This window comes from Malus domestica, chromosome 16, assembly GCF_042453785.1.
Source record: "Malus domestica chromosome 16, GDT2T_hap1".
Lineage (NCBI taxonomy): Eukaryota > Viridiplantae > Streptophyta > Magnoliopsida > Rosales > Rosaceae > Malus > Malus domestica.
This window is the reverse complement of record NC_091676.1, coordinates 17,758,891-17,772,749: the sequence shown is the minus strand read 5'-3', so window position 1 is coordinate 17,772,749 and position 13,859 is coordinate 17,758,891. Positions and strand designations below refer to the sequence as shown.

General features: G+C 39.5%; 2 protein-coding genes across 3 annotated transcripts; both read left to right on the top strand.

The window, feature by feature from the left end:
* The first annotated feature begins 5,886 nt into the window (after positions 1–5,886).
* Positions 5,887–6,866, top strand: LOC114822164 (uncharacterized). The gene is made up of 2 exons (XM_029096354.2): positions 5,887–6,113; positions 6,381–6,866. Exons 1-2 carry the CDS (start codon positions 5,985–5,987, stop codon positions 6,480–6,482), a joined length of 231 nt encoding a protein of 76 aa, XP_028952187.2. The 5' UTR covers positions 5,887–5,984; the 3' UTR covers positions 6,483–6,866.
* Positions 6,867–7,183: 317 nt separating this feature from the next.
* LOC103403965 (U-box domain-containing protein 43-like) lies at positions 7,184–11,840 on the top strand. Of its 2 annotated transcripts, none has more exons than XM_070815345.1 (4): positions 7,184–7,808; positions 7,905–9,331; positions 9,569–9,890; positions 10,198–11,840. In XM_070815345.1, exons 2-4 carry the CDS (start codon positions 8,102–8,104, stop codon positions 11,688–11,690), a joined length of 3,045 nt encoding a protein of 1,014 aa, XP_070671446.1. In that variant the 5' UTR covers positions 7,184–7,808; positions 7,905–8,101; the 3' UTR covers positions 11,691–11,840. The 2 variants fall into 2 exon arrangements, with proteins under 2 accessions (XP_070671446.1, XP_008341034.3); XM_008342812.4 differs by having other exon boundaries at positions 7,890–9,331.
* The last annotated feature ends 2,019 nt before the right edge of the window (positions 11,841–13,859 follow it).

Below are 13,859 nucleotides of genomic sequence, written 5' to 3'. Positions count from 1 at the left end.
TTGTTGAGCTTAACAGTGTTTTCACTTTGTTTTTTCTTCCCTTCATTTTGAGCTTCTCAACCTCGGCTCAATGTGTGTGTGTATGTATCAAGATGCCATTACCGAGAAGAAAGGAAGTAGGTTTCAGCCTATGAACTTGTGGTTGCAGGTAGGGAGTCATGATCAGTTCCAAGTTATGTCAGAACATCATTGGTAAAGATAAAAGTTTTTTTTTTTTTTTTTTTTTTTTGAGTTTGGCCGAGCTGCTCAGTATATGTTGCTTAATTATTTTCTAAGCTTAGCCACACTGAACGTCGAGTTCGACGATTTGTTTGAAGGTATCCAATAGTTTTTAAGACGACCGAACGAAGTGCCGTGGTTTTATTTGTGCATCAAACTAGTCTGACTTGGCAAGACTACTGGTGTTTGGCCGAACACCATCTGAAGTCGGTAGTATGGAGTCGGCTGAGGCGCCATTTCATATTCGGCAGAAGTATGGACATTTCAAGTTTTCTATCCAGTAGAATTATAGAGTGCTATAAAGTTTAATTTCCTTAACCATTCGGCTTACGAGCTGAAACTCAAAGCTCAAGGAAACTGGGGGGCAATGTTTGGACCCAAAATTACACCATTGGCCTGAGTAATCGAGACCGTTAAGTAAGCATACCTCCACACTGTCGATGGAAAAGTGAAGATAATTTTAGTAAGGTTAAAAGATAACATTATGGTTTCTTTTATCATGTTTATCTTTTAAAAATGATTTATCTTCACATTTTCTTATGGAAATAATATATCTCCATGTTGGAAACAGGCGACACAATTCAAATTGATGTGGATGTGGATATGTGGTTTGGATCAATTTTGGTTGACAGATATGCACGACATCAAATAATGAAGCATGCAGGTCAGGATATTATCCATTTAAAATATGGTGATAATTAAAAATGAACATCAACATTCAGGATGCATGCGACATTTTTGGTAAAAGAGGATGGCTTAGGGTGATGATGAGAACCTAGGAAAGCTAGGTTTTTTTTTTGGTGATGTGATGATGTGGTAGAAAACCTAGGTAGGCTAGGCCTTTTTGCATGGTGATGGGTGTTGTCAAATGAGTTTAAAGTGATAAGAATTGATGATGGAATCATAGTATGTGTGCCGTGTGAAAGGGTTTCAACGGGACATATGTTGCTCTTCTGGTATAAGTCTACATGCATAAGGAGACTAAGAAGATTTTTGCCGAAATATATTAAAGATAATATCAGTTGTTTTGATATTGTTTTTGGAGTATAGTCGGGAAATGACTCTTTTGGATTGGTGGTCAAGGAAACTTGGCTATAAATACAAAGCGGCAAACAACGAAAAGGGTCTCCAATCCAACACACAAACTGTTCTGCGCAAACTCTCGCTCTACGCGAAACCTCTCAACAACCTTGAGATTTTTATTTTCTTTTTCGCCGACACATCTTCAGTTTGGATAAACAACAATGTGAAGGCAACCAACGAACATCCTCAGTTTGGATAAACAACATTGTCGCTATAGAATTAGCCAATCGCGAAGCACCTTCAGTTTGGATAAACAGCACTGCGTCAAGGCCAACTGATTATCTATACAAGTCTCAGTCGAGAAAGACTTTTGGGTCTTTATTGGCAGAGGTTATCTCATTAGCCTTTTCGGCGAGGCGAGGTGTTACAGTTTACTAGGGCTTGGCACATTGAACGCCGAGTTGTTTTATGATTGGATACTCACAGGTTGGATTTAGAGTTCGACATTCTGATAGCCGAACCACATTTACAATTAAAACATACATCTTCTTTGAATACTTGTGTCCATATAGTCTGGTGTCGATTCGGCGTGCTTATACTCTTACAAATATAATCACCATGACCGAATCGGACGCCGATGATTTGTGAACTTCGTGGAACTAGCAGTCTTGTCTTCAAGCTCTATAACCCAAAGGCCGAGACGTGTTCCTTCCTCGATCTTAGTTGCAAGATCGAGAAGTCAGCCGCGCGCTCAACGCAACATCAACACATTTTACTCCTTGGCCGAGCTCGGCCAACGAGTTGGCACACCCCGCATCAACCGAACAACATAGTTAGCTCATTAGTTACTCGGCCTGCGCGCCACGTAGGCTTGGTAATTTTTAGGGTCAACAATAACACACTAAAATATTACAAACCCATTATCCCTACCACACACCCACCCACCCAACCAAGGGCTTGTGAGCCTTTGGCTATGTCATCTTCTATATAATATATTTAACAAGAATAATGCTAGAGAAACTAAAATTGTAGATAAAATTTTGTAAATTAAATGTTATGAAAATTGATGATCGGATTATTACTTAAGTGTTGATAAATGTGTTCATTCCTATCGGTGACACATTATTTAGTTTGTAAATCTTGTCTACAAATTTAGTCTCTCTAGCATATTCCTCTTCACTTATAACTGAGAGGTCTTAAGTTCGGTTCTCGCCAATGCGATCTTTAACTATATTATTGCTCCTCATTATGAGGCTAAGCCCGCTCACTTAGTTTATATAATATTGTTTGTTAAAAAAAATTATATATATATATATATGTATTTATATATATTTTTTCAAATAACAACTTAATATTTTTTTTTGGCCAACACTGTAAATACTAATATTTAGTCAACATAAGTGAGAGATGAATATCATTTTGATATATTTGACATGTCCAACACTATGCTGGTAATTTCATTTTGCCTGTGTAGGGTTGGGTCGTTCATATTACAAGACACTAGAGAGTAAACGGTCGATCGCGCATTCTCTAGTATATATGCTCCAACATAAAATTAATATAAAAAGTTGTCACTTAGTAACGGATATGTCAATGGTGTTTGTGCTAATAATGGTGTTGTTTTTGCTTGTGGTACTTAACTAGAGGTTTTATCTTTATGTATGTTTGTGTAAATTACCTCCGGATTAATGATTTGATCACTGGAAAATGTATTAATGCGATAGTCTTTGTATTTGTTCTCATATTACGGGGAACAAATATACAAATGTACCCGGATGTTTCTTACAAAATGGACTTATTTTATAAAGCAAGAAATGATAAATGCTTATTATGTTGTCATTATATATGTGTTGTTATGTCTTCGTCGAGTCATCAATATATTTTATTTAGTTGCAATTAGCAATGGTGGTGTAAGGTTAACGCTTGTAGTGGTAGTTGGTAGACCTAGCATTCGTGTCGTGTTTTCCATGTTCGTGTTGTTTTCGTGTCATACCCGATATCTTAACGGGTCGTGTCGTGTAACACCTGTTAATATAAACGGGTAAAATGACCCAACCCGAAATCAACCCGATAATATTAACGGGTAATATGACCCGACCCGTTACTCGTTAAGGAAAATATATTTTAAATTAATAAATAATCAAATAAAAAACATAATAATTTTTTTGAGTGAAAAAAAAAGGTTGCACGCACGTCCAATGGGACTCGACTCGAACCCACAATTGCTTGATTAGAACCAAAACACAAATCAATCTTCTAGTCCCAAAACACAAATCAATCTTCTAGTCCCAAAACTCAAATTTGATTAGAGCCGATCTGTGTACATCGATTTAATTCACACCCATACCCCTGCTTCCATGAATCAAAAACAGCTTGAATAAACTGTCATGTAATTTCCCTTTTTGATCTTCTTTCTTTCAAAACAAAAGTGAGGAATAGGTGAAACAGAAAAGAACATCCAGGAATATTCTTGTAATGAAATTCCTTGGCATTACGTGCCCAAATCATCATCCAACCAATTCACAAGCAGTTCAAAAAAAATGTAGCACCAAAATCTAACAAACTCTTATAAGGTATACCAGCACACGCATATATACAAGATCAAATTTAGCTGTAGAGAACACAATATCTGCGCAAAACAACATAAGGGAAAGACAATCATCAGATGTGAATACACTTAGCCTTTAGGCCAAATCTGGAATTAACCAAATATAATGAGCAGCACATATCATCTTATACTAGACAAAGGTGACCGGTTTAGTTGATAACCAAATATAATCAGAGTAAATTTGTCCAAAACTGTGCATCATCATAGTGAACAATCATCACCCGAACAGCATTCATTCCCATCAGTTAATAAACTCCAAAGTCTTATCTTCTTTATAAAGAAACTAAACACTAGCCCAAATCAGTGATAATAGGCAAGAAACACAAGCTTGGACATGTCATATATGTCATGGTTCTCAAATATAGGGAATCAAAGAAAGCAATTATTCACGAATCACACCGCTTAACAAAAGGTGACAAATCTTCTCCCACTATCTCATCCATGGCAATATCCAAGATTGCAAGAAGACCAAAAGTAGATGACGAATTAAACACGATTTCATATCTTTGTAACCGAAAACCATATTACTGGTGGCAAGTTTATACAATTAAGAACACAAGGATCGCAATAAGAAACTGATAATGTTAACGAATTTCATTCCTAGCATATAAGATTTCTAATCGTTTGAGTGAATATCCATATCAATATCAATATCACAACATACTAAGTGCACTTATGAGATTCAAAAACGCCTCAGGTGATTATCTTATTCATATTTAGCATACAAAGAAGTAATTCACTTACCAACATTACAAATTTACTTGAAGAAAAAAAATACTCATAAAGTAATTTTCGAAATTTACGACTTTAAAAGCTATCAAACTCATGTACTTAACACGCAATAAACACACTCAGCAAACGAAATGCAGAAACTCAAATACCCCTTGAGCAAATTTCAACAGAAAAAAGTAAACAAAAACATTGCCATATCAGTTAACAAGTCAAATAATCCAGAATTGGAAAATCCCCATATCAGAAAAAGTAAACAAAAACATTGCCATATCAGAAAAAGTAAACTCAAATACTGCTTTGATATCAATAGCTAAAATCCAGAATCCCCATATCAGTTAACAAGTCAAATAATCCAAACTTAAATCACTGCATGTTGGAACTAATCAAAGATTGTTAGATTTTAAAAACAAAACATGGGTTTTTTTTCAAGAAATGAAAATTCGTAATTTCGAATGAAAAAGAAGAAACAAAAACATAAGATTTATAAAGATACAACATTCAACAAATGAAAAGAACACAGAAAATGTGTATATATAGTGATATAAAAACCCAAGTACGTATATCTGCGTAGAAAGAGTGAAGAGAGAGCAAGGTTGAAGAGGGAGAAATACTTACACAGAAGTGGTTGTATGAATGGAGGACAAGAAGATCATTGTTGGAAATATGCCCTGAAAGTCAATCTTTGGAAAAAACCTTTCAGGACAAATGAATCGATGTATGGATGACTCTTATACATCAAATGGCAAAAACACGAATTAGGACTATCTCAATAAACGATATATGTCCTAAATAGTGTATCCATGGACAATGGATCGGTTGAAGAAGTAATCTAATGATGTTAGACTACAGAGACCTTCTTCACATAACCATTATGTCCAAAAAGGTTCCTAGTCATTGGATTGTCGGAGGAAAACTGACAATGCTTAGACCGGTACATACTGTGTCCGCTTCAAATGAAAGGATGGAAAGTCTCATCCCATTCGTGTTGTGACACTAATACAAGTATGTAGGTGCTCATTAAGAGAATGAGTTCACTGAACACAATCGAACGAGAGTACTTGCATGGAGGTCTACTCACATGTCAAGCAAGTAACTCTAATGGTTGGAATAATGTAAGTAATCATTTGACCTGAGGCATCGTCGTTTGTTAGAGGTAATGGGCTGGAAATGAAAGAAATAAGTTGCCCATTACGATTTTAATTGGGTAAGCAAGGCCCATATAAATGAGGAGATTAAATAGCCCGGCCCAATGTCATGGACACTCAAGCACCCAGAAACAGTCCACGTATCCAATTCAATGAGTTGAAAAGGTCGATCATTTTTCTAGGGTTTGTGAGCACAAGATTCAGACTTGAGCGAGTGAAAGAGGTGAAGTTCGATTCGTCCGATTGAAGAGGGAAACATGTCGAATGTGGGAACATCAAAGGGAATTCTGGAGATCGGAAAATTTGGGCTGTACGTCGCCATCCCCATCGTGCTTATGTACGCCTTCGCCAACAACTCTAAGAATCTCCAGAGATTCATGGGCAATGTAATCTCTCTCTCATTGAAATTGTATTAGTTTTTCTTCAATATATAAATTGAAAAAGAAAGAAAGAAAGAAAGAAAGAAAGAAATTAGACATTTGAAATCTGAATTTGGTTTATTGGATATAGTGTTTTAGTGTGATTAAATTGAAGGATTCAAAGTTGAGGTGATAAGAATCTGGCATTGCATGATGATTAGTGAGAAGTTTGCTGAAATCTGATGTGGGTTTATAATATAATTATGACTTAAGCTGTTGTGTTTTGGTCTTCAGCATTCGTATGTAGTGTATCCACCGGAGGCACCGAGACCTCCATCACCGGAGGAAATGAGGGAGATGGCACGAGAGCTAGCTCGGAAGAAGGCTGCCCGTTGAGGCTTTTGGTGCTTTGTGGGTTGGTTGTAACTTGTAAGTGCTTTGCTGCTGTACAGAAAATGCTATGTTCTTGTTTGGATTTCGGTTTAAATAATGGCAATGCTGAGTGGTTAGTAAGTGGATTAGCTCTTGGAATACAAGTATGGCCTCTAATTTTGGCGATGGCTGTGGTCTCCGCTGTTTGTAAAATATGAATGTGCTGATTCCACAGCAAGAGCATGAATGGAACCACTACTTGTTGCCATCGTTTGTTTGCTATCGTATCTTCCAAGTATCACCGTGTACTTTGATTAGGTTAAGCTTGAATGTAGTTTCGGATGCTTGAAGTTCCCGTGTTTACTGTTTATTCCATGCTTTAATGGTTGATTGAGATTAATTGTTTTAGTGGACTTGCAAACCAGAGCCATTGTTGTTCCATTTTTCATTCGAAATGCCATTTCTTCAGAGTTGTATGAATCCCTGAGAAAACGTTTCTCCGACCTGTAATTCGGGATTTGATGTAAATTACCAGCCATTGGGAGCCGATCCTTGGGTCATCCAAGAGTTGTGGGACTTGAGAAGCTGATTCCTCTGGATGTCTATTTGCCTGCCGGCCACCAAGAAGGCTGTTACAGATGCTGTAACAAGAAGGCTGATCCTCATCATCCTGGTTGGTTTTGGGCTTTTGGATTCTTGCCCGCAGCCAACTCATGAATCGAAACTCCGCCGGACCGCTGGCCATCACGGAAAATGTCTTCGGTCCACTGATAGACGAAATGTCATTTTCCCAAGTACAAATTTACTCTCGAGTGTTTCTGGTTAACAGGGGTGGTCCGACTCCTAAGACTTTCCAATTTCGGGAAAAGAAGTAGCGCTAGAATAAACAAGCGAGTTGGTCCGACTCCTAGGACATCAAACGTTGTTTCTTTCTTTTTTTTTTTTCCATGCAAGCGATTAGAGGAGGAGGGACTCGAATTTAGTATTTTGAGTATACAAGCGAATTCTCTTAACTAACCGAGATATAAACTCGACTTTATAAATACGTAAAGTTGGCATTTTTGTCGCACATTTGATCACATCAGTAATGACTAATGTCATAAAATCAACGACTTTTTCTGCAACCGTCCTCAGTAGGTGGAATTTTCCATGATCCTTCATAAAAATGAATTAATAATATCGACGGCCAAATGAAGCGTGGTTTACCAGTAAATACAAATTTCCTGGAAAAAATACAAGAGCAAGAGAAGCATGGCTTGACTTGTCTAAAGTCTTGTTCCCCGCAGCAATATTGCCATTTTCCAACCGGAGCACAAGTGTAAATATAATGATGCACTGCACTTTTGGCAGGTACCCAAAATTCTCATTGCTTTTTTTATTTTTTTCTGGGGTTTTCATGTTTCAGATACTTGTGCTTATTTCTATGTTTAGCGGCCAAAATCTCAGAGATAAAAGAAGCTGGGAGCCGTTGTTTGAAACTGAAAGCATTTGGTTGGGAAAAGTAGCCTGAGCTGACCCAAATTCATCTTCTGGATCGGTTGGATTGGTGGTCAGGAGAAGTATGCTTCAGTAGTTGTTGCCTTCATCTTATAGGAGATCGTCTTTCTGTTGGAATAAAGGATCCTTTGGCACAGAATATTACGATGGCAGTGGAGCTTATACCTATTGGTACCATCTTGGCCGTGCTAACAAACCAGGTCATTAAAACAGCTAATGCTGCAAAAGATGTTTTCGGCAAGGAGAGTTTCAAGGTCCTTTCGAAGCACTTGCTTGACATTGGCTCGGTCTTGAACGAACTACAGCGTCAAGAATTGAATGACTCTCAAGCTGCCAGGCTTGCTTTGGAGTCCCTCGAAGCAGATGTTAAAAGGGCAAATAATCTGGTTGACAAGTATAAAAACCGAGCACGCTTCTACTTGCTTGTCAAGTGCCGGCACATTGTCAAGGAGGTACAAGATGTTACCAGGGATATTGGAAGGTCTTTGGCTGCTCTGTCCGTTGCAAACACCGACGTCTTATTGGGGATATCTGATCAGGTGGATAGGTTACAGAATGAAATGCAGAGAGTGGAAATTGAGGCCTCACAGTCTCAGCTCCAAGTTTTCGACAAGCTAAAACAAGGTCTTGATGATCAGACACTTGACCAAGGTTTTGCAAACGATATGCTTGCAGAAATAGCGATGGCAGTTGGGGTGCCTTTAGAGCCCTCAGAGATAAGCAAAGAGCTTGCAGATTTCAGAAAGGAGAAAGAAGAAGCTGCCAACAGGAAAGAAAGAGCTGAAGTTTTCTTCTTAGATCAGATTATTGAGCTGCTTTCTCGAGCTGATGCTGCAAGGGATTATGAACAAGTCAAGAAACAATACAAGCAACGTGTGCAGGCCATACAGAGATACGACTCGAGCGAAGAATGTATTCCACCACTTAAGCCTTTTATATGCTGTATTAGAAAAACTGTGATGGCTGAGCCAGTCAGTCTTTGCACCGGTACTACATGTGAGAGAGCTGCAATCATAACTTGGTTTGAAAGTGGTGAGAGAACTGACCCTGAAACTCATGAGGTTCTTCAAGATACTTCCTGGAGGTGTAACATCCCACTGAGACAATCGATAGAAGAGTGGAGAGAGCTAAATTATTGTCTCAAGATTCGAACTGCCAAGGCAAAGTTGTTATCGGGCTTTGAGACGTCAATATTAGAGGCCTTAAGCAAAATGCAAGATCTTATGACAGAGAGTTCTATTAACAAGGACTGGCTCACCATTGAAGGGCTCACCGACATTATAATCTCTATACTTGGAAACTCTCACGACAGAGATTTGAAAAGGAGGATTTTGATCACCTTAAAGGATATTGTCGAAGGGCATGCAAGAAACAAGGTAAGCATCTTTCATACTCCCTTCAAATATGGAAAACAACTAAAAGAAGTGAAAACTGAAAAGAAGAAAGAATAGTAGAAATCGAATGCCCTTCCTTTAATTCATTTAATTTGTCCTCCCTCTGTTTGGATTTTTGAAGTATACAATCTATTATTTCGGAGTTTTGTTCTCTTTTGCGGCCTGAAAATATATGAAATGTTTTGCTATATTCTAAATCTTTTTCAATCAATTCTTTAGGAGAAAGTGGTTGAATCCCAGGGGTGGGATCACATCGTTCCCTGCTTAGGGCGCGACTCAAGCATCTCAAAGGCTGCAATTGAGTTGCTATATGAATTGTTGCAAGACAGAACTGGTTGGAATGTCTCTGTATGCAGGAAACTCTCTCAACAATGCAGTACAATTCTTTTCCTTGTTTACACCCTTTTAAAGGGTACTGTGAGGGTGTCAGCTGAGATTGCAGAGAAAATCTTGCTGAATCTTTTCGACATAGATGAGGAAAACATTTCTCGTGCAGCTAAATCTGGCTGGTATAAGCCACTTGTTGATCGCATAGTTGAAGGTAAGACGATTCATTTCCTAGAACCTATATAACATATTGTTTTTATACATTCGATTCCTTCAGTCACATAACAAAAAATGAAAAGAGGGATGTAATAAAGAAATTCTTCCATGCTACGTAGCATTAAATGCTACGAGCATTGGATGACTTGGATTGGTTTGGATTATTCCTTTAGTGTGGTCTCGTGAATTCAGGCCATCCAATGCTTGTAGCATTAAATGCCATGTGATAAACATATTTTCTGATTTGCCTATTTTAATTTTAACGATAGATTGCTCAAACTGTTTATCACTCTAACAATTTTCAGGGCCGGAAACTTCAAGGGTATCAATGGTGAGAACACTTGTTAACATGGAATTGGTAGACTCAAATTTGAAGCTCCTTGGTGAGCAAGGGATTATACCTCCTTTGCTCGAAATGGTGTCCGGAAATATTGAATCAAAACTATTGTCCTTATCCGCCTTGGCTGAATTATCAGGTTGCAGTGCCAACAAAGAACTGATTGCTGCTTCTGGTGGGGTAAGTCTTGTTCTAAAGCTAGCATTCACTCCGCATGTGCGTGCAATCATTGTTGTTAAATGTTATGAAATCCTGGAGAAATTTACATCTGACACTGATGGGGCCAAATTCTTTGTCGATGAAAACGGGTGCCAACTAGAGTTAGGGCCAATTGTCACCAATTTGACTGCATTACAACAGAATCATAACTTGGCCTACAATGTCCGAAGGCCTGCCTTGCGCTCACTTCTTGGAATCTGCAAGTTTGATGCGGAGCTGGTTAAAAAGGCTGTTCTCACTCCTAATGCCATGTCTCTAGTCCTTCCTCTCCTTGATGACTCTGACTCGGAGATTCGGGAGATTGCCATAAATTTGCTTTTCCTCTTCTCGCAGCACGAGCCTGAGGGGGTTGTGGAATACCTTCTCAGGCCAAGAAGGCTGGAGGCTTTAGTGGGATTCCTTGAGAATGAAGACAAGGATGATGCACAGATGGCTGCTGCTGGATTATTGGCGAACCTACCAAAATCGGAAAGATCACTAACTATGAAGTTAATCGAACTGGACGGACATACTGCGCTCATAAGCATTTTAAGAACAGGGACTCTAAAGGCAAAAGAAAATGCTCTAGGTGCTCTTTTCAGGTTTACGGATCCCACAAACCTGGAATCGCAGCGTACACTGGTTGAAGGAGGAGCATACCCTTTGCTTGTAAACTTTCTCAGGTCCAGCTCAGTGACTGCAAGGGCAAGAGCTGCAGCTCTGATTGGTAATCTTTCCACAAGCACTCCAAATCTCACCATTGTCTCCAAACCCTCCGGTTGCTGGTCCTGTTTCAAGCCATCGAATGCTCCACTATGCTCAGCGCACGGTGGTATCTGCAGTGTGACTTCCACATTCTGTCTTTTGGAAGCAAAAGCTTTGCCGGACTTAGTAAGGCTGTTATCTGGAGAAGTGTATGAAACTGCCATCGAAGCAATTCAAACTCTTTCGACATTGGTTGTCGAAGCCTCTCCTCAAAGAGGAGCCAGCGTCTTGCATGAGGCTGATGCCATAAAGCCGATGTTGGAAATCTTGTCTTGGGGAACAGATTCTTTACAAGAAGATACGTTGAGTCTCCTCGAAAAGGTTTTCATGTCGAAGGAAATGGTTGATGTGTATGGATCAGCAGCTAGATTAAGTCTTGCTGGTCTAACTAGCACGAACATCCATGAGGATGGTCGCCATAGGAGGAAGGCTGCCAGGGTTTTGTCCCTCCTTGAACGTTATTCGAAATCAACTTCTCTTACTCCGGGACTGATGTAAGGCTAACAAGTTTTCGGTATCAGATCAGAAGAACAAATGTACTTCAACTATGTTTGTGAATATCAAGGATTGAGTTGGAAAATTTAGTGCAGCAATTGTCACTAGCAAAAATATTTATCATACTATTCAATGATTAGATTTTCTCTTGGATTTGACCTTTTTTTTAATTGTTTTGCTCTCATCAAACTTAAGACCTCTCACTTAAACCGTGGTACTCAGTCTAAGTGGCTTTTTAATCTTGCTTTGGATGAGTAAAAATTTTGGACAACGTCGAAGTTTTAGCTTTCTACAAAAGATCTCTAACTTTCGTGAATTATTCTTAGGTTAGGCTAGCCAAACGAAAATAATCTTATCAAACGTGGCCTAAGGAGTCAAAGGGGAAATTTGACGGTAAAAGGGGTCAATTGGCTACAATTTTTTGTTGGAAAATTAGTTATTAGTTTATTTTTGTTTATGGTTTTTGTGAACACGGAAAATTCCTGAAACGAAAGAGACAAGAACGAACGTGCACAAACAAATATTATGTATTTGATGATTTTGGGTTACAATCTCTCTCTATTTTGATCCTCTGATTCAATCTCCGTAAGGTGTTGATTTGTGGGATGTGCGATTGATCCAAGGGCCGTCGAGACTTGATCTTGGATGAACGAGGATAAACGGATCTTCAAGGGCTTTTGAGCTTGATCTTGAAGAACAGTGATGAACGGATTTCCGAGGGCTTTTGGGCTTGAACTCGAAGAACAGTGACGAACGGATCTTCGAGAGCTTTTGGGCTTGAACAGATCTTCGAGGGCTTTTGGGCTTGATCTCGAAGAACAGTGATGAACGATGAACGCTTTCTTCAAGGGCCGTCGGGGCTTGGGCTTGATGAACAGCGGATGAGCGGATTTGTTGATGTTGTCGATCCAAAGGGGCCGTTGGGGCTTGATCCTTGAGGATGAACAGTTGATGAACGATGAACGCTTTCTTCAAGGGGTCGTTGGGGCTTGGGCTTGAAGGTGGATGATTGTTGATCCAAGGGCCGTCGGGCTTGATCTTTGGAAGAACGATGAACGAAGAACGCTTTCTTGATTCTTCGGGAACCTGGATGCTTGAGAGCTTCGGAGTTTCAGAGCTTCAGAGCTTCAAGAGTTTTTGCCTAATGATTTTGGTTCCCCAAATGAATGAAATTGGGCTTGTATTTATAGAATTTTCCAAGGCCTAATTTTGAATATAATATTCCAGATGAAATAAGTCGTTTCTGCCAGGCGTTGACACGTGTCCTATTTGATGACTTTTCCAACTCATTTCAATTTTCGTTGAGTCACACGCTACGTGTAAAATTTATGTAATACATGAGCGTTGACACTTTGATTTATCGGTCAACATTTATTTACGAAATTTCGATGTCTACAAATGCCCCCACTTCAAGGCACGTCGTATACATGTGCTTGTCACGTGTAGGAGATGCGTTTTGAAGTCCCTTACTGTAGATGTCGATCCAAGGGCCGTCGAGGCTTGATCTTGAATTTGTTGTTTGAAATTTCTTCAAGGGCCGTTGAGGCTTGATTCTTGAAGGTTGACTCGGACACATGGCAAGCAGGCACGAGGTAAAGGTGACAACCTGTTTCTTTGTTCAATCTTTCTAATTCACACCTGAGCAGTTTGGTCAACGGTATGATCTTCAAGATTGATGAACTCTTCTTCCAGTTGGTGACTTGATCTTTAAGGATTCGATTCAAGGGTGGTGAATCGGCACGTGCAGCCCACAACGCCTAGTAAGTCGACCCAAGAATTTGAGGGTCAAAACAAGTTCATCGTCCTCAGGCAGATGCGACATCTTCTCGAGTTCTTCATCTCGGACTCTTTCTGCTGAGTTGATTGTGCATGCTGCATTCTTCTCTGCTTGTTTCTTCAGGCAGATATGGCAGCTTCTTGAGTTCCTCAGTTCGGACTCCTTCTGCTGAGTTGACCGTGCAGACCGCATTCTTCTCTGCTTGTTCCTTCTGCACCTTGTCTCCACATGCTGCAAGGTATCATTTTCACTTGCCTTATCTGTTCTTCAGGCAGATGTGGCAGCTTCTTTGAAAGTATAGCAGCAGTGGAAGGCGAGTACTCGAGAGCAGTGCTAGGTAGGCAATCAGGGAAGGGTTCCAAGCAGTCGGTTCCTTACCCGAGTTTGAGTGGAAG

Excerpts from the sequence above, each read along its gene's own strand:
- LOC103403965 (XM_070815345.1), top strand. The coding sequence starts at position 8,102 with ATGGCAGTGGAGCTTATACCTATTGGTACCATCTTGGCCGTGCTAACA. Across the intron at positions 9,332-9,568 it reads AAGGGCATGCAAGAAACAAG|GAGAAAGTGGTTGAATCCCA; the intron begins GTAAGCATCTTT and ends TCAATTCTTTAG. Across the intron at positions 9,891-10,197 it reads TGTTGATCGCATAGTTGAAG|GGCCGGAAACTTCAAGGGTA; the intron begins GTAAGACGATTC and ends AACAATTTTCAG.
- LOC114822164 (XM_029096354.2), top strand. The coding sequence starts at position 5,985 with ATGTCGAATGTGGGAACATCAAAGGGAATTCTGGAGATCGGAAAATTT. Across the intron at positions 6,114-6,380 it reads TCCAGAGATTCATGGGCAAT|CATTCGTATGTAGTGTATCC; the intron begins GTAATCTCTCTC and ends TTTGGTCTTCAG.